At 40.8% G+C, this 25,413-nt stretch overlaps 1 protein-coding gene across 2 annotated transcripts; it reads right to left on the bottom strand.

Annotated features, from left to right (window-relative positions):
• Nucleotides 1-867: 867 nt before the first annotated feature.
• Nucleotides 868-19,755, bottom strand: hephl1b (hephaestin-like 1b). 2 transcript variants are annotated; one of them, XM_080040513.1, is made up of 20 exons: nucleotides 19,473-19,755; nucleotides 17,562-17,806; nucleotides 15,991-16,203; nucleotides 15,245-15,442; nucleotides 14,819-15,073; nucleotides 14,046-14,217; nucleotides 12,986-13,125; nucleotides 12,714-12,845; nucleotides 11,865-12,070; nucleotides 11,464-11,608; nucleotides 11,177-11,389; nucleotides 10,353-10,569; nucleotides 9,985-10,115; nucleotides 9,778-9,903; nucleotides 9,524-9,630; nucleotides 8,858-9,092; nucleotides 7,744-7,883; nucleotides 7,479-7,632; nucleotides 7,345-7,359; nucleotides 868-1,236 (listed from the first exon to the last, which is right to left on the bottom strand). In XM_080040513.1, the coding sequence occupies exons 1-20, from the start codon at nucleotides 19,643-19,645 to the stop codon at nucleotides 1,163-1,165; spliced, it is 3,291 nt and encodes a 1,096-aa protein (XP_079896639.1). In that variant the 5' UTR covers nucleotides 19,646-19,755; the 3' UTR covers nucleotides 868-1,162. The 2 variants fall into 2 exon arrangements, with proteins under 2 accessions (XP_079896639.1, XP_079896640.1); XM_080040514.1 differs by lacking the exon at nucleotides 868-1,236 and adding an exon at nucleotides 5,850-5,967.
• Between the last annotated feature and the right edge of the window lie 5,658 nt (nucleotides 19,756-25,413).

The following is a 25,413-nucleotide window of genomic DNA, read 5'->3' as shown; positions in this document are numbered from 1 at the left end:
ACAGACACAATAATTTCTGAACATTTTGTCCCGTTCTGACCCTTATTTCTGCATCAACGTGCAGCTACATTTGCATGATCAATAGTGTTCCTGCTGACTGCCCTTTTTTGGTGCAATAGAGAGCGTTGAAAGTAGGTCCACATTAAATGTGTTTAAAATCGAGTGGCACCATCTTCTATCTCTGACAAACAAGCAGCAATCAAAACCTGTTTCCGTAATCATTATGCAACTCAATAGCAGAGTACCAACTGTGAACCTATCTAAATAAACATTTATATGGTAATATGGGATGTTACTGATCACTGTCTCAGATTAAAGGTAAAAAAGCACACACTTTGACATTCAAATTTGCTTTCAGTCTGGCCAGCCGGTCATGCCGATGGGGGCTTTTGATCTATACATTCTAGATTAACCAATCAGACTGTTTGAGTATCACACAGAGGATGAGTCTGCCCTGATTTAACAGTTATTTACAGAGCCATAACAAAGCAAACACATCATCAAATACAGCACCAGCTCAGTTACATTTTATTTCCTAGACTTTATCAAAAACAATTAGTGATCTGATCAGCTACATTACATGCTATAGGATACCCCAGATTATCAAGAAGGGATTCCAGTGTGTGAGACTAGCGCAGTATATCACTGTCAAAATATTCAACTCTTAAATCCTGTGTGTATTAAAACTTAAAGTGGAGCTAAATATGAAGAAGTCACATTCAACAAAGGGCACACTGTCCTAAAATCTACAAAAAGAGTTGAAAAGTTCTAAGGAATTGTTGTTACCACAACAAAGTAAAACAACGTTGCACATGGCTGAACATGACCAATGACACACAAATGTCACAACACAGTGGAATAATTGTCTTTATTGCACATTCATAACTAGGAATCAAATATTTGGTAAGAGCAGTGTTTTGCAAAACAACATCAAACACAGAATATAGAAACAATCCACCAATATAAAATGCCACTTTACATCCTGTAAGAAATCCTGAACTATACACACGTTGGTATATATTTTGACTGTTCTGATCATTGCTTTATTATTTACATTCATAACGACCAGCAAATAGGTAAATGCAACAGTGATATTTCCCCTGGAAAGTGCATCAGTGAGCACTGGTAACACACACATACATCCCAGTGTCAGTGTCTTTTGTTAGTGCAGTCCACCTATAACCATTAGGCCAAGAGCTAGTGAGAGCAGCAGGATCTTTATGGAGCCAACTGGTGCTGTAGGCCAGACAGACAAAGAGGTAAGAAATTAGAAAAGGGACATGAGAAACATGAATTTAAGTTAAAAATACATACTGCCCGAGTGGGTTTCTTTTTGGCACATTCACCATCACAGGATAACCCAATAAACCTCCAATCCTTACCTATTCTAGCCTTGAAGGACGCCATTTAAAGTGTCTAGTTAGGGCTTTAACACAGGTAGCGCTACCTCAATTCATTTTTTCATGGAATCTGAGTTCAATGCTTTGGTCAGGAATGCCTGACCTTAATGACGTGTTTTTCCCTAATGCCAATACATAGTCTGCAAAGGTAGATAACATTTGGAAAAACATTCCGCATCCATGTCATAACAGAACAGACAGAGAAAGTCCAATGCCTGCTTTTCCACTTTTGAATTTAACCTTAACCAGACCAAAGAAATTAATAGTTTGCTCTGACTGTGATCAGACCACGTTGAACTATAAAGAGTCTGGAAGGACTAAAGGTCTTGTTTTAGCCTGTTTACTACAAATCACTATATACAGTAATAATAATACATCATAAATCAAAACTAATGCAGGCCTGATGGTCTACACACATCGTAAGACAGTTTGTTTGGTAACACTTTAGTTTGATAGTCCACTGTTGACACTCAACAAGCCATCAGTAGATATGCAGTTGCATGTCAACAGTGAATGAGTTGAACTATCTCAACAGATAAGTAACATGTATTCAACTAACTGTAAGTTAACTATAAGTTGCACTATTAGTAGATGGTTAGTTGATATTCAACAGAGCTTGTTCAACAAATAAGAAACATGCATTCAACTAACTGTAAGTTAACTACAAGTTGCACTATTAGTAGATGGTTAGTTGATATTCAACAGAGCTTGTTCAACAAATAAGTAACATGTATTCAACTAACTGTAAGTTAACTACAAGTTGCACAATTAGTAGATGTTTAGTTGATATTCAACAGTGAGTTAGTTGACACTCAACAGAACTGTCAAGAAACATGTAACATACATTCAACTAAGTGTTAGTTAACTATAGGATCATTTTATTTTGTTAATTTCTTCTTACAAAAACAGTCTGCAACAGACATTATAATGTTTACTACATGTTCTTTACAAATATTCAACTATCAGTTGAGTGTCAACTTCTAGTAAGTTGACTATCAACTGCTGTTATTAACCAATACTCCACCTACGTTTCATATGGATCAACTTTCCCCCCACTCACAAGGAACACATCTAATGAATGAACATTCAACCCTCTGTTGATCATATATGTTCATTGTAAAATAAAGATGAGAATATTTTATCAATAGGCACCCTGTGTAGGTGACAATCTGTTGATTGTCATATGACTGTCGACAAACTATCAGTCAATATTCAACTAAACATTAGTAGAGAGGACTGTCAAATTAAAGTGAAAACAGTTGAGAACAGTAGACATTCTACGAACTAGTAACAGTACAAAATAGAGACAAGTTTTGCTCAACTGACGAGTAACACTGGATGACCCCAATGTAAAGTTAGATAAATATAGGCAGAATATCTGAGCAGGAAAGCACATTCATTTGAAGTAAATTGAACTTTTTTCAGTAGTTACACAACAAGTACGTACACAGCAAGTACCATCAATACCTAAAAAAAAAAGACAATAAAACTAATACATTTATTTAGGTGTCATTTCTGCAATTTCTTAACCACATATCGTCCAAAAATTGACATTCAAAAAGCTCAGTAAAGTTTACCATAACACCCAATACCACTAGTTATGATACTGAGCAAACATAGGTATAACATCAGTTCTCATAAAACGCTATATGGTAAAATATATAATTTTGTTGTGGACCAGAATATCAGAAGCTCCAGGTCGCTTGGGAGAAAATGGATTACTGAAATGGTGAAACAAGACACACTGATTCAGCAGTTAGGTTGGACAAGTAAATGTAAAATATATATTTTCTACTCTCTCTTCCTTGAAGTGTATATCATTGTTGTTTCTCAGTGCAACATTAAAAAAAATTTAAAAACATAACAGTGCCATTTTTAATTATGGACTGAAGATAAAACAACATAATTATCATCTCTTGTGACTAAAAACTAGTTTAACCTGGTCCTGCCACTGTTATTTCAATGAGCACATTGGAATCATTTTTCGCTCTCTTTAGCTCCGGTTCTTGGGTTTGCTGGCCACTCTCCAGGCCTGCTGTAGCCTAGCTGATCACCCAGTTGATCAACATAGAAAGAAATGACCTGAGAATTACCACAAAATAGTTCAAAAGCATTTTGGTTTCCTTTATCCAAATCATTATAGCATAATGGTTCCACATTGGATAACATAATGCTTTGTATTGCTTAAATGAAATATATTTGGTACCCTAATCAAATACAATTCTCACTGAACCTTATACAAATTAACATTATTTTTTAATTAAAAAAAACATATAATCTCTATGACCATTCTACACAACACCATCCATCTCACACTAAAGACCCGTGGGGGTCACAATAATGCTGCCATTAGCCAACGGAAATAATTGGTGAGTTAACTGAGGTATTTGTGAGATATCGTTTTGTGTATGTAAGAATAATGTGATATATATTAGCGAAGCGGCCTCCCGCTAGCATAGCTACGTTAGCATTAGCGCCGCGGTTAGCACGCTAGCTACATTAGGACCGTTAGCATGAGCCTAGAGCTGTCTCGCTTCACACATATCTGTCTGAATAAATTGTGTTTATAGACACTAAACTGTATGTGAATACATGTTTGCATATTCCATATTCATTAACATATTAATTAACTCGACGTCATTGTAAATGAGGGTCACCCCTCAATTGGTCTCTCGAGGATAAATAAAAGTTAAATGAAAATGAAAAATTACTTTGGGGTCATCCAGTGTTACTCGTCAGTTGAGCAAAACTTGTCTCTATTTTGTACTGTTACTAGTTCGTAGAATGTCTACTGTTCTCACTTTAATTTGACAGTCCTAAGACCTCTCTACTAATGTTTAGTTGAATATCGACTGATAGTTTGTTGAGAATCAACTATTTTCTCTGCTTTGCTCTGTTAATAGTTTGCAGACACTAAACTGTTTTCACTTTAATTTGACAGTCCTAAGACCTCTCTACTAATGCTTAGTTGAATATTGACTGATAGTTTGTCGACAGTCATATGACAATCAACAGATTGTCACCTACACAGGGTGCCTATTGATAAAATATTCTCATCTTTATTTTACAATGAACATATATGATCAACAGAGGGTTGAATGTTCATTCATTAGATGTGTTCCTTGTGAGTGGGGGGAAAGTTGATCCATATGAAACGTAGGTGGAGTATTGGTTAATAACAGCAGTTGATAGTCAACTTACTAGAAGTTGACACTCAACTGATAGTTGAATATTTGTAAAGAACATGTAGTAAACATTATAATGGCCGCGTTTCCCAGATTCGTTAAGAGCCTCTTTGGGCTAAAGTACTTATTTGGAGCGCTCTTAAGAACGTTGTGAAAGAAGAATGCGTTTCCCAGATTCGTTCTTAGCGAAAGTAGCTCTTTCACTAAGATGGAATTGTAAGATGGAGCTGACCCACTCTTACAACCTTCTTAGCGACCAAATCGTCAGTGATCATGCCGCATGAGGGAAATTTATTTCCTCCACTTTTCGAAATAATAAAACAATGCTCAATGCGGACCACTGGCGAAATAAACATAGACTAACAGTAGAGAAAAAAAATGTTTTAATGAATTAGACGTTTACGTTTTCCACACACATGAGTTTATAGTACTAGGCTACACATAAAAAAACATCAACAACCCTTTGGCATTTCACAGATATCAAGGAAACAGATTTAATTGAATTCAGCTGAACCTCATTGAGAGCGGCTCCACCTGCTACTCTATATAAAGGCGTTGCCAGAGTCCGTGCGTGTGAGAAACCATGGCTGCAATACAACACCTTCTCGCTGCGAACCAACAGCCTTGCCGTGCGCGAAGCCAGACGGTTTACATAAATGCATACGTGCGTCGGCACTTCTCCCCACTGGACGTGCTATCAGACCAGGCCGTCCAGGCAAAGTACCGGCTGCCCCGTGCGGAGATCCAACGGCTGATCACTCTGATGTCTCCACACATCCAGAGCAACCCGCTGCAATTTTCCCTTCAGCCCGGAGATGCAGCTCCTGGCTGCGTTTTTAGGAACACATCAATCTCTTCTGAGGTCCAACAACCCCAGCCCCTACGTCTTCACCACCAGTCACCAAGCACTGATCACTAAACCACAAACCCACAACCACCACATCACCCATATCAACTGTCAGGCCTGAAGGCTGAAATAAATAAACAGAACCAGAAGGCTACATGTAACGTCCTGCACACTATAATTTATTGCTGCAGTGTCCGGGTGCTTTACCTGAAAGTCTGGCACTGGAATGTTAAGGAAGTATTGTTGCATACTGTATGTGGGAGTATAGTGTCCACGTTTCTGAGGTGACCACGTAACAAGTGGGAAATTAGCGGAAAACATGCTGTGTTGAAAGGGCACACAATACGCACACGTCATTAACCTACGCTTAGATAAATTACAAATTGCCTGGGATTTTTTGTTGCTTGGTTTGACACCCTCATTTCAATGCAAAATTATCTACACAATACATGGTTGAAAAGAAACCAAAATAGTTTATTGAAACCGTATGGGAGAGGGGTTACTCCGCGCTGTCTTTACTGGGCGTCTGCATCACCTGCAACGAAGGGAGATTGATTAGTGAAACCTTCGCACTCTTCCTTTTTGTTTGGTTCTAGAACTCCTGCTACTTCTTCCTCACAGCGCGCCAGTCACGCAGGCCACATGGGCAGGAGGGGGACATATTTTCGGCTATGGCCTGCCTAACACGGTTCTTCACAGTGATGTTCTTTTTGCCCCTTTTTCCCCGAATAAAACTCCCCGGTGCTGCCAGACCTCGTCCACTAAGACGCCCATCTCCTCCGCGGTAAACGACGGTGCCCGCTTGTTTCTTTTGCTGCCGCTTTCTTCCACTCTCACATGTGTGTGCCTATATCCACGGGGTACATGCGCTAATGGGCTTGATTACTACTTGGATACACTTGTTGCCACACACACACCCGCACCCACACACCCCCCCACACACACGATACATGCGTAGCCTAATTCCACCTGTGTGGGGGAGACCACGGGGCGCTGTGTGTGACTTATGCGCTGATAAAGAGGTGGGTGATCGATTCGCCTGGCATCGATTTATTCAGTTTCAGCACCACCGCGGTGGACAGCTCCCACTAAGAACCTTCTTTCGTTTCATCTTACGCGTTCTCCAAAGAAGGCACTTAAGATGGCATCTGGGAAACACCCGTATCTTAGCGCGCCTTCTTAGGCGAACCCTTCTTTCGACCCTTCTTTGGTCCCAAAGAACGATCGAATCTGGGAAACGCGGCCATTGTCTGTTGCAGACTGTTTTTGTAAAAAGAAATCAACAAAATAAAATGATCCTATAGTTAACTAACACTTAGTTGAATGCATGTTACATGTTTCTTGACAGTTCTGTTGAGTGTCAACTAACTCACTGTTGAATATCAACTAAACATCTACTAATTGTGCAACTTATAGTTAACTTACAGTTAGTTGAAAGCATGTTTCTTATTTGTTGAACAAGCTTTGTTGAATATCAACTAACCATCTACTAATAGTGCAGCGTATAGTTAACTTACAGTTAGTTGAATACATGTTACTTATCTGTTGAGATAGTTCAACTCATTCACTGTTGACATGCAACTGCATATCTACTGATGGCTTGTTGAGTGTCAACAGTGGACTATCAAACTAAAGTGTTACCGAAAGGTTCATACGCGAGTTTCAGAGTCTGCTCATTAATTGACATACTAGTAATAAATGAATGGAAAAGAAAATTACTCAATTTCAGACTCTGTGAGGTTATTGTATAGGTTGTGGGCTACTTCCAATTTCTGCTGAATTAAATTGCTTTATAATTGTCCTTACATATTTATTATTGTCATTTTAAGGTGGTAACAGCTACCACACCGCAACATCTACACAGCAGGTACAAACTGTAGTGTAGTCAATTGGTAAATAAAACAAGTCTTACCTTGTGAGGAGTTTTCTGGAATTGAAAAAGATAAAAATCGAAACGTTATCCCAATCCTCTTCATTTGATTTTCTTACCCATGTAAATACTGAATATGCAAACATACTGTACATCCTTCACAAACAAACACACACTTTTGATGGTGAACGTGGTCTCCATTCCGGCATTGATGTGGTCAGTCACGTGGCAGTGGAGCAACCAAGTCCCTGGGTTCCCTGCAACCATCTCCACAGTCTGGAAAGTCCCGGGAAAGAGGTCGAAAACGTCTGCACGGTGCACAAGGTCCGTCTGACACACACACACACACACACACATTTTCTGTGTTTCAGGACAACCTTCTGATAGGACTTTTTTTTTTATACAAGTCATAAATCAATCAATGTAGCTGCAATGGCTTACCTTGTAGGTGAAAGTCTCGGCGTGGAAGTGAACGGTGTGCATGTCTACTTCATTGCCCATGCCCAGTAGGTACCAGTCAACTTTATGGCCCTGCGTCATCACCAGTCCGTGGAGGTTACCGTACAGCTTACCATTGATCCCTTCAATAGAAACGTTCACACATAAAGATTAGCACACAGACAGAATCAGACAAAGACCAGTGCAACAGGGAAACCACAATTTAGACTTCCTACAAACAACAGAAAAAACCTTAAGGATATTTTAAACACTTACCAAATTCTCTTATGAAAAACTAATATTAAATCCAATATAGGATGTAATTTAGTTGGGCTACACTTTAATTTTCTATATTTGACTTGTAGGATTGCAAATCTCAGTTTAAAACTGTCACTAGACTGTAACTTTATTCTCATTGTTCCATTAGAGCTTGTGTGTTGGGTTTACACATTTGTTGTGTATATGTTATTTATTATAAGCTTCATATATTATATTATGTGTTTCATATCTCTAGTAAGAGCCATATCTTCCAATTGTTCAGTATTTTTGTTATTTTCCTTTGAACACTAGGGGGTGTCTTTGGGAGGCCAAGGCTGGCCTCAATAGGGACATGTGTTGCTGTTTGGAAGAACGTGAACTGCTTTTGACTATGCTCCACCATCTATCATTAGTATATCCTTTTCAATTTGTATTTAGAGGACTTATTGGATGTCAGGGTATTTAAAGATATATACTGTACAAAGTAGGACAATAAACACAGTATTGACAAGCCGAATATCATATATTTTTATGAGCGCACGCAAGCAACCACTTTCGGCCTTATAAGTGTATGTTAAGGTACTAAAGTTTGATTAAAAAACTGTTTGGCTGCAAGACCTTGTGGACAAAAACAATGAAAAGTATCAATACTTTATGGTCAATTCTACACTGTGTTCTCGGTTTATCCCACGGGTTTCTATCTTCCTTTTCTTATGTTAAATCCCACACTAATGCTTTCCCTGCTGGGTTGACCTGCTTTTTCTTTCGGGGAGGATCCATAAAACTCCACTTAAATACTTTCATGGATATGACCTTAACCCCTCTGGCTGCCTCCCCTCCATTCTTTCTTATCTCTCACCGTGCATCATGTTACTCTCCTCAAAGTCTTCGTCCCGACTGAAAGTGTCGGGGTCGGCGCCGAGATATGTTCTGATGTTGTCCTCCAGGTACCACGACTGGTTTTCATCGTGCACCATGAAGAGAAGGGCAAACTCCTTCTCCACGTCCCCCCTCTGTCTGTCGGGCCCCTCGCCGCGTCGCAGTGTCCCGGGCCTGCATATCACCAGGGGCCCCAGGAGACCACTGTACAGATCCTGGAACAATGAACCAGTAAACCCCCGTTCGGTCACAAACATGTCATACTTCCACTCCTATCTTATCATCTAATTAAAGGAGAAGTAAGTGATATTAATGTGTTAATATACGTGTTAAATCACTCTTACTTTGCAGTAATTGGCAGATAAAACTTCGAGTATCCTGCTTGTTTTTATCCAATCAGGAGTCAGAGCACTATAAAGAGGCGGGTCTCTGTGCCAGTGAACGATGACTTGCCGCTCTCCATCGTGGCACTATCTGAAGAAGACGGCTGCGCGTTCATGTGGTGGTGACGTAGGGACAAGGGAGGGGAATGCTAATTGCAGTCACTGACATGAAGACATCACTAACTATGATCATATCACTTACTTCTCCTTTAAGGTACATTTAAATAAATGGGACTGTTGGTGCATACAGTGTATATATTTACCCTAATGAAATCAACGCTGGAGTAGTAGGCGTAAGAGATGCAGTTAGGATCAGAAACCCCTGGACCAGAGCTTGGAGGAACGTCCCACGTCAACTCGATTATGAAGCCTGAAGGCAGGAGGACACAACACACACACACACACACAGAAAACATCAGTCACAACTGCTTCAGTGTTCAGCAGTTTGATCCTTTTGTTAGAAAACAACAGGAACGGCATGCAATTGTTATGTACTCAATTCAAATTCCATTCTCACCAGGCTGGACAGGAATGTGTGCACCGCTGGCTTTAACCCCATGCGGGCTTATGGAGTACGGCCTGCTGGCTTTGTTCTTGAACGTGATCACGATCTGCTCTCCGACCTCTGCTTTGATGATTGGACCTAAAGGAGAGAAGGAAACAGCCATAACGTCTTCTGTCAGGCTCTTCAGCGAAAAGCGGCAGACAGGGTGGCCGAGCTCACCTAGAATTCCCAAGTGCTGTCTCCGTTTCTTCTTAACGCTGAAGGTGTCATCGGTGTATTCTCTGTACACCACCTTCTTATAGCGAGAGCCAATCATGCGTTTCCCCTTCTCCACAAATATATTGCCTGGGCTGTGGAGAGACATGTAGCAATTTGCTTCCGTTACAAACAGTAATAATTTGTGCCACTAATCAAAGGCTACAACAATGAAATACATCATCCTACAATTATCTTAGACACACACACACACACACACACACACACAAACACACACACACACACACACACACACACACACACACACACACACACACACACACACACACACACACACACACACACACACACACACACACACACACACACACCTGTCCTCTGATTGGCCATGGTGTTTCTCAAACTCCCAGTCTCTGTCGGGCGAGAAGTCCCACTCTAATTCTTCAGCACTAATGAAATACTGAACGATCTTGGTCGGCTGTGTGTGCGTGTGCTTCACTTTGTGTTTGGGGCATTGGCTCACTGAGTACCTCTGCCTCATGCCAGCTGAGTAGTGGTCTGTGACTCTGCAGCTTACCTCGTACACACCTGTGCCAGGAGGATGAAAAGAGGTTCAGGGTTTAGATATATATGAATGGATGTGTTTAACACTTTGCATTGGTGCAAAGCAACTTTTACCATGGCTCTCTTTACACACTTTAGTCGTTTACTTTGGGGGGTTGCATTTCAAATTTCGGATGACATCTAGTGTGCTACAAATGTCGGCATGTTGGATAAGCCTGAAACCTAGACTATTTTTTATTACAACATTGCTCTGTTTTTGCTTATTTTTACTTCACTTGGATTTTTGGGCTTTACTATTTACTATGATGATGTGTGATATATGAACATAGTTTTAAAATACACATTTTGCCAAGTACATAGATTTAGAATGTAAATAAAATTTAAAACCATTCTGAACTAGGAGTCTGAGACATTTCAGACACAAATTTATATGGCTTAACAGTTTTCCCTTGTTGATCTTTGGAGTTCAGGAATCCACACTCAAGTTTTGTACGAGTATTATAGAAATAAGTAACCTGACAGTATCTTAATGACACACTTTGTACCTCTATCTGTATTGAAACCTAACATCACTTTCTGTGTGCATCTACTAACAAAGGGCATCTTGTGTCTTGTACAGTGCGTGACTAACCAGGAGTGTTTGGCTGCATGAGGACCGTAGCAGTGGTGTGAGGGAACAGGCTGATCGTGTCACGTGTTGTGCTCTGCTTCTCGAATGTGTTCCCCTCGAAATAAACTCCATGCATGTCCACCTCTGTACCAAGGCCAAAGGTGTACCATCTAACTTTGTCCCCGGCACACATCTCCAATCCGGGAAGGTTCCCATACATGCGTCCATTTACAGCTGAAATTAAAGGGAGCATTTAAACACAAAACTAGGAAACACTTAATCAATACCATTAATAGCACCCTGATTACCATGCATCAAATTGCTCTCCTCAAAGTCATCGCTGTCTGGATTTGTCTCGCTGCTGCCAAACATCTTGATATTCTCCTCCAAATACCAGCTAGTGTTTTCATCCATGACGGAAAACAGAAGGAATAGCTCCTTATCCACACCTTTCTGTCAAACAATGCACACACAGTCAAAGTTAGGACATGCAAGGTTTGCAGATTGTAGCAAAAAAGGAAAAGTGACCCATGATAAAGGCATTTAGAAAAACTATATCAAAATAGCATTCCTTGCACTAATGGTCTTGTTTGCTGTTACATGTCATTTATGATCATCAGAGGAAAAATGTGACTGTTTCAGAAATAGAAAAAAGTTCCTCATAGCACCTTTAGATTAAAATGCGTGTGAATGGATAATAAAGCAGCACCTGCGTTCTTTCCACCCGCAGCGTTCCTTTCTTGCACACGAGCAGAGGGCCCACTAATCCAGAGTTGGTGTCCTTGGCAGGATCGGTGGCAGAGTAGTACAGGTAGGGGATGCAGGGAGAATCAGATGACGATGGACCTTCTAGTACCTGCCAGGTGTAGGTGAAGGTCTCCCCCGGGCCAACGTGGGAGCCTGGCTCGTCAACACCTTCAGTTTGGGCCACAAAGAACTGCAACAATCAGATCTTCAGTCACCATGTTAGAGGTGTCGTCTCATATTCTCTCATCGTTAATGAATCCTATCCCTTTTATTATCACTCAGCTGAGCCCTGAAATCTAATAATCGAAAAGATATCAACTTAAAGCCACTGGAAACCTGGTGTAAATAGTAAAAATGAATACATGATATGTGTGTTTTAATAAGCTTTTTCAAAAATGTCATGGAAAATAAATGTCCATAAATCAAATTTAAAAAATGATTTTTTTACCGTCTACACACCATTTGAAAGGATTGTGTGGGCATGGGCTTATCAAACGGTCTCCATGTCAACAGTTATTGTTTTCATAGAACATTCTGGCAGAAGCTGCCGTGATTGGTTCAAAAATACTCATTGTGTAATAAGAACCAGAGCATAGCCCGCCTCGTGTAAACAGAATTTCTGTAAAGTTTGTCAAACTTAAATGATAATATCTTTAAGTGTGATTGATGAATATGCCGAAATCTTTTCAGATGCTTACCATCATGCAACCAACTCCCCAAATGACATAGTTAGAAGGATTTGTTGGATTTGGGTTAACAGTGGCTACCTTCAACTTGTAGCTATAGTAATGCACCCAGCTGCTTTCCTCACCGTCCTCATAGCTGCTTCCCTGGAAGTGTTTGTCATAGTGCAGGCCATGGGGCTGAATGCTGTAGTTTCTATCAGCTAGATTCATGAATGTCACTCTAAGAGTGTCTCCTTCTTCTGCCCTCAGCACTGGACCTGGACAAACAGAAGACCATTGTGACCAGTCCAAAGATGTTGAAAGAACAAAGGTAAAAGGCAAGATACCAGTGTAAAGTGATAAGAAACAAATTAGGGAGTTATGAGATTCCGGCCAAATCTAGAACTCAAGGTCTCACCTAAAAGCCCCAGGTGACGAGAATCGGGTGTTTGTGGTTTTGTGTTGTTGAAGGTATCGTCTGTGTACTCTTTGTATATCACTTTCTGGTAGCGGCCTCCAATCCTTCCACCATCTTTGCCAAAAAACACCTCGGGTGAACTAGAAGAGGAAGGGGTGGAGGAGGAAGGAGGAAGGATATGATCAACAATATACGGTAAGTGTGGGCTACAGAGGAGAAGTGAAATAGATCTGACTTGGATGAAGCAACGGTGAGTGATTATTTTCTTACGACAGAAGGACTAAACAAAGTAAAAAGCTGGCCAGTCAGATGGCTATCACTGTCAGGTCAGGGAACAAGGCACGATAAAAACTGAGTCACTGCATCACTATCCACATGTTTACTCTATAGACACCAAAAGACTGGGAGTCTGCAGAGTGAGTTTCTTACTTTAAATTGATTTACTTTCCTGATGCAAAAAAATATAAATTTGATATGTTTAAGACATTTGAATGATGGAGCTGCCTGGCTGTAAACACAGGGATTCTTCTTTTGTATAGGTGCTTGGTGTCATTTGATGGTAATCTAATGGTTTTATTACAGTTGTAAATACATTTGTTCCAGTTGCATCTTGTTACTGGTTTTGGATTGAACCTATTCCTTTATCCACACAACCAATTACAATATATTGTGAGTGTGTTAAAAAGAAGTTGCTTTAAGGATCCTATAACATATATAAACATGGACAACAGAACAGTCTCATATTGAAAACTTGAGATTCTATAACACTGTACCTGTTTGGCAACAACTTTGTGGAGTAAAACCCTTTTTTGTCTGAATTTGGAATCAACTAGATAGAAATAAACAGCTTGACTTTGAACAAACTCACTCGCAACCAACTTGGATTTAGAAATAAAACAACTCAAATCTCACTCAAACATGACTCATGTTAACCTATACTAGACTACAAATGGGCCGAGCTCACTTTGTTTTATACTACTTCATTAGGGTTTGAGTGACGATGTTACAAAAAAAATAAAAAATCTAATAAATAAAATAATTTGGTGAGTAGTCTGCCCACCTGTATGCCTCTGTAAGAGATACATTATTAATCAGATCCATTCCTGTGGGAGCATAGTTCCACAGGACTTTCTCAGCTGCCAGGTAGTAATCCCTCACAATACCACCGCCTATCTCTGTGGTGCTGTCCTCACTGCCACATGACTTCACCTCATAAAAGGCCTGCATCCCAGCTGAAATGGATAAATACACACAAAAACACACATTACACACACACACACACACACACCATAACTCACATGTACAAAGCAAAAGTTTGAGCTGAAACTGCACTCGCAGAGCCTTAGGGAATGTTAATGGCATAGAATCCACCCGACAAGGGTCAAATTTAATAGACCATAAAATAATAAATATTCCAGGGTTCAAAACGTAAACTCCCTTATCTTTCCCTATAGCATAAGAAGTCAGTGAAGAATTCCAGAAGTGTGATTTGTACAGTAAATCACATATTTGTACATACCGCCGACAGGGCCACATGTAAATATAGGCCACCATAGAAAGCCTGATATGATAACAATGAAAATGTATTTCACAAGTGGAAGCGCTATTATTAGTGTGTTGACTAAGTATCAGTTCTAAGGTTCACTGGACTTTGGACAGCGTTATAAAAACAAGTTCTGGCATGTTAAGAGGTAGAAATACGAGACTCATAACATGCTTTGACAAAATTACATAGGTGCTTCACACTTCACAAAAAAATGCTTTCTCCCGTGTCAGCGCACCCAGTAAAGCAGAGAGGTCAAAGGTCCCACGGATAAAGGTCAGGTTCCCTACCTTGTAAGTGGTCATTAACCTGGCAGGCCAGCAGCCACTTTCCTCTTGCCTTGGGGACCATCCTGGCTGTGGCAAACGTGGCTGGGAACAAGCTGAGGACGTCGGTGCGGTGGCCGCGGTCCAGCAGTGTATTCCCGTGGAAGAAGGCAGAGTGAATGTCCACCTCGTTGCCCATGCCAAACAAGTGCCAGGCTACCGCACGGTGCTGGCATAGCTCGATTCCGGGCAGGTTACCAAACATGTACCCATTAATGGCTGTCACAAAGACAAACAAATGTTAGCCTTTAAGCCTTCTTTGATATTCAGGGAATCAGTCATCTGAAGTAACTAGTAACTCACTTACATAGGAGAGTGAACAATGTAGGGGCGACAGAATGAATGGGAGTTGGGAAAGGACAAACAAATAGTGAAAGACTCTTCTCTCACCGTGCATCAGGTTGGACTCTATAAAGTCTGGGTCTTCTGGGTCGATTCCGGCTGGATCAGAGCAGTTCTGAATGTTGTCCTCAAAGTACCAACTCAGGTTTTCTTCCACCACGTTGAACATCAGGAAGACATCCTGGTCCACGTCATTTCGGGCCGCCTCTTTGACAGACTTTGCCTTGTTAGTCTCCTTCAAGATTCCTGCACGAGATTTGAGACATTTAAGGGGGTTGACATTTAATCTTTGCTTCCCATCCGTCCTGAGTAAATATATATCGTTCTTTCTGTGGTTTTCCACCATTGTTGCTGTCCTTACGTAGATTTCTTTGGCATGTTTTAATTGTAGTCATTAAAAGGTGGTGATAGCAATTCTGGGGAATGCTTGACTTCAAAATAACTTTTTAACAAAATCTGTGAAACCTGTCCGTATTGTGTGTGCGCTGAAAAATAAATCCAGTGATAATACAGAGCCTAGGCTTTGTGAACGGTAGTGTTGCTAGCTATGGTATGCCCCATTTGTTTACACACCAGTTTACAGAGTCTAGACTGTTTATTAACACTAGGATTTTTTTTTCAGCACAAACATACAAGTTACGGGATTGTGAAGAGATATTCACTGATTTTGACTCTTAATCTTTATCCAGAATCGTTGATTCCACCTTCAAGCGCTGAAGGCTAAAGGTATTGTTTGCTTTAATGCAAAAGGACTTCAAGATGATTCAATAGCATTAAATCACATATATTCTTACCTTTCTTGCAGGTGAGCAGAGCCCCGATGAGCCCTGAGGCGATGTCCCTTGGGGCAACCATGTGAGAGTGGTAGACCCAGGTCAGGCAGTTTGCGTCATCGCCTGTGGGGGCGTATTCTGTTCTGACCTCCCAGCGGTAGGTGTAGTTGCCTCCCGGAGGAACGGCGTCATCCATCTTCATCCTGTTTGATGTCCCGTCGGGATAGAGCGCCCCTGGTAGACACAATCAACATGTTTATGCTGAGTTTGGTTTTCCTCTGAAGTGTTGGGGAGCAGTTGAGCCCATTACCCTTTCACTTTATGTTAGCAGAAATCAACGTCGTAACGCAATGGTCTCTATAAGCACATTTTTGCCATGACTGTTTTAAACTATGGTTCTTATCTCTGTTAAGCTTTCAGCCTCCACGTGGGTGAGTGATCTATAAACGCATAAATGACCTCCAGCCTTAGTCAGAGATATCACACGAACCTTGACCTCTGTACGAGTTGGCACTGATCACATGGCATAGTTCAACCCAGAATTAGCTGATTATTTCACTTTTTACCTCTTAACATGTTGACACCATTCCCTCCTTCCTCTTTTTCCTCCTACACCCACACATCTCTCTCCCTTCTTGCCAAACGTGCGGTTTATGAAAAACTAGTTACTCCACAGAAACGTTCTTCCTGACCCATAGACAGATTGAAACAAGCCATAAACATTTGGAAAGAGACAAATGTTTTGTTTCGGTTTCAGTTCCCGTAAGGCTCTGGACATTCCAGGATGCCTCTACACACATGGGAGGGGGACGGGGGACTTGTTCTCATAACAACATAGTCCAGAATTTTTAAGGAGACATATCCACCAGGAAGAATTAAATGGTGCTGTGTCACACCCCTTGCGCTCTTACAAAGGCCTCCTTTGTACTCTTTTAGGCCGCATCTTATTTACTTGTGCTTTTCCTTTAAAGCCTGCCAAGTGCAACATTTGGTTATCAGTGACAGTCTGGCACTGGAGCAGAGGACTAGAACACAGCAAGGTGTTATACTTTTTAGATTGGCATTACACAAAGCCGACACAGCTTTTAGGCAGGAAATCTGGGAAAAAGAAAATAGATTTTATATGTGACTGAATACCGTGCCCACTGAACCTGTGGGGGTGAAAGTGTCCTGCTGATTTGAACTAATGCCAAACATTTGGAGACTGTCTAATGAGGCAAATCTCTTTATAATGGCTCCTGTGCTGCATTGTAAAACTCAGGAGAGATAAGCAGTAGCCTTTCTAAAATACTCATTTAGAATGATTAGTTTTAGCATTATACCTTGTCACTTGATGAATGAATCAGCACTTTGTGATCAGCCGGACCTACTTCCTCAGACTTCTGTAGTGATGTCCCCATAGCTATTATTACTGATATGATGTTTTTCTAACACATTATGTATGGAAGGAACATTAACTGTTTGATTCTGTAGCCAATTCCTTGTAAGCAGTCTACTTGTACTTTTCCATCCGAGGAGTGTTTGGAACTTAATTTAAACTTATAAAAGTGGGCAAATGATTGGTATGTATCATACAACATATAACGCTTTACCCTCCGTGTTCTTCTCATAGAAAACTCCGTGGGGATGCATGGAGTAGTCCCTGGTTGCAAAGTTCTTCATGTGGACCACAATAACTTCTCCAACCTCAGCTCGCAGTATGGGCCCCAGGTAACCCAACCAGGCAGGCCGGGGGACCATTTGCCTGTACGTAGCATCTGTATACTCGCGGAACATGGCCTTCTTATAAACACTGCCAATACGGTGGGGTCCTCTTTCCAGGAATACGGATGCATGTCTGGGATAAAAGTGGAAAGAAGACTGGTTATAATACACAGAGGGAGGAGAGTGTGTAGGGGAGGAGAAGACAGTGCCAAGCTCAGGAGGACACTGTCATATCATTCAATACAGTATTGCAAAATGAAGCAGGATGAAAAAAAAATCAAATATAAATGGTGTAAAATATAGCAATAGAAAGACACTTGTGAGCTACTTTATGAATAGGAGAAGCACAGTCTCCACTATAAGCACTATACTGTATATTGCACCATGACGACATCATGACAACAGTGCAAGTGTCTTATTATCATCAATACACAGACCATAATCAACTTTACTGTATGTGATGAATACAAAATACAGAAGGAGGAGTATTTTATTAGCAAGCAACGTCCAAAGAGTGTGATGCCATTGTAGCTCCCTGTAAAATTTAACAGGAGGCTCAGATTTATTTTTGAGAATATTTTACTTTTACTCTGGAAACACTGCAGAACAAATTGTATCTGGTCTCAGCCCTCTGCCAATAAGACTTGTCATTATTCTGATTGCACATTTCTGTGAGCTAATAACCTGTCACTGATGCTGTGGCAAACACAGCTTTGCCACCGTCAGCTCATAATCAAAGCAACAGGTAGGACCAAAAAGCACTACGTAAACTAGATTCACAACTAAGACAAATTAGTTTACTGACTTTGTTAACTGCTAAATGGAGTGTCACTACGCAGTTTAGTGCTTATGTGCTTGAGCCACTCCTCACTAATACAGTATATCCCATTAAATAGGACATTATGTGTGAAACAGGTGCACAACCAAAACCTTTTTCTATGATAACATAGGCGGGCCTATTTCAGTAATCAAATCTGTGTTTTCCATTGGCTAATATTACTTGGCAAGCCTTGTTATCTGTTCCTTACAAAATACCTTTTAAAACTATTTTTTATAGGTTCGTCAAAAATGAAAGGGGGTTAAGAAGAAAATGATGCACTGCTAAAAACAGCACTAAAAACACAATGACAGGTCAAAGTTGTCATGAACAACATTAGTTAAGAAATCACCTCTATTAATGCAAAGCAATGAACACAAATGATAACGCTGACTATATGTGACATGCAGCCCAGAGAGACACCCTTGTCTGTCAGGTTAACAGTATTAATGATGTGCTCGACACTCCATCTAAAACATAACTACAAATGACCTTAAAGAGTGGAAATTGGGAAGTGTTGAGAAAGTCCTGAGAAATCCCACATTCTCATTAAACCCTTTTACATCTTTCTGTTTGTTCTTAAGAGCAACTTTACATAGTGTGATGTTAGACAAAGTATTTGCTTGCTGCTTTTCCAAAGGAAGCCTCTAATCTAATGAATGAAGACAGCTGTGAATTCACTGCTATTCACTCAAGACCTGTCATCTTTTACTGTGTATCTCACACACGGCCAGTAGAAGTCTGGGGACAAGATCACATTCTAAAAGGACTTTTGACAAAATAAAAAACTTTTTGTTGTTGTAGATCTCTGTATTTTATTTTTGTGATCTTCTGATCACTTTAGTTATTTTAGTCATCTCAAACCTCATGTGTGACTGTGCTATAATGATCAAATGAGTTGGTAGTGACGTTGCTGAGATTGCCCTCACTATCTGTGCATATAATTTTACGTAGCCTATAACTTGACTCTGTAACAACTCACTCATCACTTCCGACGTCTTTGCCGTTGAGAAGGTTTTTTCCACTGGGCGCGTAATCCCACCAGTCCTCAATGATCCCCACATAGTAAACTCGTTCCCTGCTGCGCGTCCCCTCCGCACGGGGGGAGAGAAGAAACAACAAACAGCTCGCCAACAGCCCCAAAGTCAATGCCATGTTGGGACAGTCGCTGCGCACGGAGTGTTGAGCGGGATTTTGGTTCAAGAGGAACAAGTGGAAACCTCAGATGACTCGTCCATGCGAGCACGTATGAACAGCGTGCGTGCGTAGGGGCTGCCTGCTGCGGCGCTTATGAAACTCTGCGAAGGGAAAACAGTCGGCCCATTCAGCCGGAGAGAGCGGCGTTGACGGTGTGACCGCCTCCTCTGGTATCAGACGCACAGGGATAATGACCACTCGGTGTTCTCGCGTTGATCATTATGAAGATGCTTAGCCTATTCAAATTGACTCCCGGGAAATCAAGGAAATTGATCCACTTATGCCGAAGTGCAGACTCAAGCGCCATGGGTCGTGTAATTGACTGTCTTTTTTTCCAGGGGTGATGAGCAGTCAGTCATTAGTCAGCTGGTGTGGAGAATATTCAGATTAGGAGTGTGATTTTCACATTCTGAAATTCATGTTGGTCTAAATCCTGCAGTTAGTTTACAGAACAGTTACTTTACATGTAGGCCTACACTGTGTGCACAATTATTAGGCAAGTGAGGATTTTGGCCACATCATAATTTTTATGCATATTTCCCAACTTCAAGCTGTATAAACCTAAGTGCTTTGTGTAATGAGTGAGGGTGTGGCCTAAGGAGATCAACACTCTATATCAAGGTGTGCACAATTATTAGGCAGCTTCTTTTCCTCAGGCAAAATGGGCAAAAAAAAGAGATTTAACGGATTCTGAAAAGTCAAAAATTGTAAAAAGTCTTTCAGAGGGATGCAGCACTCTTGAAATTGCTAAGATATTGGGGCGTGACCACAGAACCATCAAACGTTTTGTTGCAAATAGCCAACAAGGTCGCAAGAAACGTATTGAAACATACTAAAAGTCTTAAGGAATCCAAGTGGTGGAAAGTTATTTTCTAAGGGGTTTCTTAACCATACCTTTATGTCAATTTTCGGCTTCCTAAAGTACTGTTTTATGGTAGAGGGGATATGTGCAAAATTGTTAACCTTTTCAGAAAAGCTTGAAACTTGGTACACTTAGCCTATATAGTTTGGGGCTCTGAACATTTTCAGATATTAAGCCATTGAAAAATCGAATCATGGTTGCCATGGCGACCATTTTACTTTCCGCCATAGCCTAATTATGCATTTTTCATCATAACTCCTGAACCAAACATAATACCACATAACTAGTGATGTCTAACCCTATGTTTTCATGGTCAGGGATTACTATGATATACCACATACAACATCAGAAACAGTTAAGGTTAGGCGCCCTTAGCTCAGTTGGTAGGGCATCCCCCCGGGCCGGGCCCAGCAGCAGATCTGGGTTCGATTCCCGCCCGCGTTCGTTCTCTGCATGTCACTCCCCTCTCTGTCCCATTTCACCTCTGTCTCTCTGCACTATCAATAAAGCATAACAATGCCCAAAAAATAAACAGTTAAGGTCAATAGGTGAATCCAATGTTTTTCCGAAAATATAAGCCCATAATCCAAAAACATCGCTGTGACTTTACAATTGGGGCCTATGTTGCATACACATTGTGTATCGAGTTTTAATTGTGTTCTCTAACAAAGACATAGGCTTAAATGTATGTAAAATACTATAACAATATAAAAAAAAATATATTTGTAAATGCTAAACTGGCACAAATTAACATAAATTGTTGCACTGATAAACATACATTTTAATATGAAAGTATTTTGGTGCACAGAAGAACTACTAATCCAAAGTGCAGCCAGAGCAGTACTAATGCATTGTGAAAGGGGTAAATCAATGCATACCATGACTATGCATTGCCCTCTGACCCCCTCTGGAGTGTGGTAACTTGAGAGAGGATATGTGAAAAGACATATTTCAATGTAGCCTTTTGTAATTGACTAATATAAAAAACTCAACTTAGTATTCAGATCGACTTTTACGTTTATTTAATAGTTGTATGAAGCATTGGAGCAAGTTTTCTCAAACATAGTCTGGTTTTCCTCATCATCTTCCTCATCATCATCTCCAACCTGAGATGATTTTGCACCCCCAGATCCTTTGCAGGTACCACATGCAACAGAGCACTCAATGCCATGCTTCTTGCATATGCACTTTCGGTTGTTACAGTCCGTCTTGCATGTGCATCAGATGACCCATAAGAGTATCTGTGGAGGTGTTGGTGGGACAGTTTTGATATGGACAAGCACCCCACAATCCCTATTTGTGAGGAGGAGTTTGTTTATCTATTGTTCCCTTCCATTGTTGGATGCTGACTGTGATACTTTGCTCCTGCTGATGTAGGTGGCGGACCCAGTAGCTATACTATACATGAGAACGTTATAGAGGCCAGCTTCTCACAAAAGGGCTTAAAACGAACTGGTTTCTAATTTCTGGAGGGGAGCTCCTTTCCTATTGAGCACAGCGTTTGTTGTGTGGCAAACTCCACTGCTTTCTGTTCTATGAGCCAATCAGCATCACTTGTGGCATGGTACGTCTGACAGTTCCTTTTCTGTTGGTGACCACTGAGCATGTTGATGAACAGCTGCTTGTTTATTTGATTGGAAAGGAATTTGTTTTTCTTCAAGGTAACCAGCATGTTCTCACCTATGACGTCGGCTGCTTTGTCTTTGTATGTATATCAACGTGTCCAGGCGATGCGCATAACAAGTGCTCCACCATCGAGCACACTAAACATGACCTTACCCTCCTGGAAGGTCAGGTGTGTGGAGCGCCCAAATGGCATCTGCTAATAGTGGCTTATGTGGCTGTCGAAGCAGTAAGAAGGTCTCAAACAGGGCTGGAGGAGGACTGCACAGTTCATACTTAACATGGATCCCAGTTCCTGTGAACCTTTTGCAGCAATTATGTGTCGCTTGAAAAGTAGGTGAAGATCCACCTGCACTGCTTCACAATCGATCTTCACTGATGATCTTTGTACTGATGGTGATCACCCGACCCCTCTTCTTGAATACGTGTTCTCAGCAGTAGTTTGTCCATCCATGCTAACCAAAATGGTGTTTCTGATGGCTTTTGCCATAGAAAGGTGCGAGACACTGCACAAGCTTGGATCTAAGCAGTAATTGTGTCTTTCTAATATTTTTTTTCTACATTAGATTTGGAGAGACAGAGTTAACATGGGGCAAGGAGGGGAAGACATGCAGAGAACTTAACCAGGCTGGATTTGAACCCGGGTCCTCTGCGGCATAACCACTGTGCCATGAGCACCCCTGTAATTGTGTCTTTCTTGGAGATAGTTCGGAACTGTGTGCGTTGTTAACTTCAGCACAAACTGGCATGGAGTGAAGCCATGTCAGATGTTGCAGCCATGTCATACCTTGCAATCTTGCCACCACTGGTTTTCATACTGTCATTAGAACCTGCTCAAGATCCATGGACATACCAGCCTATAGGCGATCACTCCACATGGAATCCCCCTACAGATCTCTGGTTAATATCTGGATGGTGCTAATGGACCTTGCACATCCTCTGCACACTGGCCTGCCCACACAATTGGCTGGGCCCCTGAAAACCTGTTTGTAGACTCAGGAAAATTACAGAGTAACTAGCCTGTCCTGTTTATAAGAATGTAGAAGAACTACAAAAGGTACCCAACCTGTTTTTTCATGGGGTCCAAATACTTTTCACAACCACACCCAGACACAAGTAGCAGGTAGGCCTAGATGTGTTTTCCGTGAGCAGGAACGACTCAGGAAATATAATCCAGACAAAACTGTTTAATATCAAAACCCAATCTTGTCACCATTTGGCACACAAAGGGTTTATAGGATGGATTATGTTTGAAACAGTTACACTCCGCTGTGCTCAATCTGAAACATTTTGAACATTTCTGCTTTTCTACTGCTTTTTAAATGGCCTTAAGCGGAGCCGCAGCTCTGTGTAAACACCCAACTTTGAATAGATATTGAATAGTTTGCAATGTGGCGAGGCTATGAAAGCTGTTTGTGTTGCTTTAGATATCGGCACTAGCAACGCACGTGGACATGTTTTTTTCTTTCTCATTTCCTGTAAGCGTTGGATCTCGTGACGTTTTTGAAGTTAATTCAAAGAGTTCTTCATACTTGAGGATTGGTATCTGGGCTGGGCCCCTGAATACCTCCAGTCAATGCCAAAGATACATTTACACTAATTGACTGCACCAAATATTACACTCTTTTGTCTTTCTGCACATGACAATAAATTATTTTAAATATTTTGGTGGTATTGTTGAAATAAATAACGCTTAAAAATTAACATCAACAACAAATTCTTCACACAAAAAAGAAAAAAAAGGCGGTTCTCTACATGAATAACCAAACCAACCTACCCTTCAAAACTATAAAGTTGGCCTATATTTGGTTGCAACATTTAGGCTTAGTTCATTCTGCTCTCATCACTGCAAAATTACTGAAATCATTACAAAAAAGTTCTTAATCTTTGAACACAAATCTGTTCCTTCAGTTATTTCCAACTTCTTTGTGCCTTGTATCTTTCTTTGCATTAAGAACTTTTTAAGGTCTATTTTAATTTTTAATTTTTAGAAACAATACAGAAAGCAGGACCTTGGTGGTTACAATGATTAAAACAGGATGATGCTGCTCGTCAGCTTCATTGTGGTATCACTTGGCTGGTTGGTCAATTGGCCAGGTTTCTGAAAAACTGGTCAGACCTGGCTGGACGTGTCAACCTGAAGACTTATGTCAAAGCCTTTAGAAGTTATAGTCCCCAAAGGGAAATTCTTTTTCACAAAAATGTACTTTATGGGAAGAGATCATTTAAACCTGTTTGTAGACTCAGGACAATGACAGAGTAACTAGCCTGTCCTGTTTATAAGAATGTAGAAGAACTACAAAAGGTACCCAACCTGTTTTTTCATGGGGTCCAAATACTTTTCACAACCACACCCAGACACAAGTAGCTTTTCTACTGCTTTTTAAATGGCCTTAAGCGGAGCCGCGGCTCTGTGTAAACACCCAACTTTGAATAGATATTGACATAAATATCTAAAAATCTAAAAATAAAGGTTATCTAGGTAGGTTCTTGGCTTCCAAAGACCATGGGCCCCCCAAGTGGCTGGGCCCTAGAAAGCTTTCACACTTTCTACCCCTTATGGGCAGCCCTGTCTGCACATACTGTAGATGTGAGCTGATTTTGTGTAGAGATTATGCCCTGATACTGCCATGAAAGGAAGCATTTCTGATATTGTTTCAAGGTGAAGTTCCCAATTCTCAGAAACTTGCAAAATATGTCTACCAATGGATTTTAAGGATTCAGTTTTGCATTTGAGATGTCATCTTATTCTGAGAATCACATCAGAATGGCAAGCCTTCTCTGCAGACATTGTCTATCAGCTTTGCATATGCGTATGTCCCTTCGGACAGGTGTATTCCCACAGGCCCTGAAAACAGCAGTCATCAAGCCACTGCTAAAAAAGAACAATCTAGATACATCGCTCATGAACAATTATAGGCCCATATCTAACCTACCGTTTTTAAGCAAAATCATTGAAAAAGCTGTTTATCAACAGCTAAATAACTACTTAGCAATGAACAACTGCTTTGATGTTTTCCAGTCAGGATTTCGACAACACCACAGCACTGAGACTGCTCTGGTTAAGGTCCTCAATGACATCCACTTAAACACAGACAGTGGCAAAAGTTCTGTTTTAGTTTTACTGGATCTCAGTGCCGCTTTTGACACAGTTGACCACAGCATATTACTAGATCGACTAGCAAACTGGGTTGGACTCTCTGGAACTGTACTAAACTGGTTTGAATCGTACTTAAAGGAC

Source organism: Ammodytes marinus, assembly GCF_949987685.1.
Source record: "Ammodytes marinus genome assembly, chromosome: 14".
NCBI classification, from domain to species: Eukaryota; Metazoa; Chordata; class Actinopteri; order Uranoscopiformes; family Ammodytidae; genus Ammodytes; species Ammodytes marinus.
This window is presented reverse-complemented; position numbering and strand designations above follow the sequence as displayed.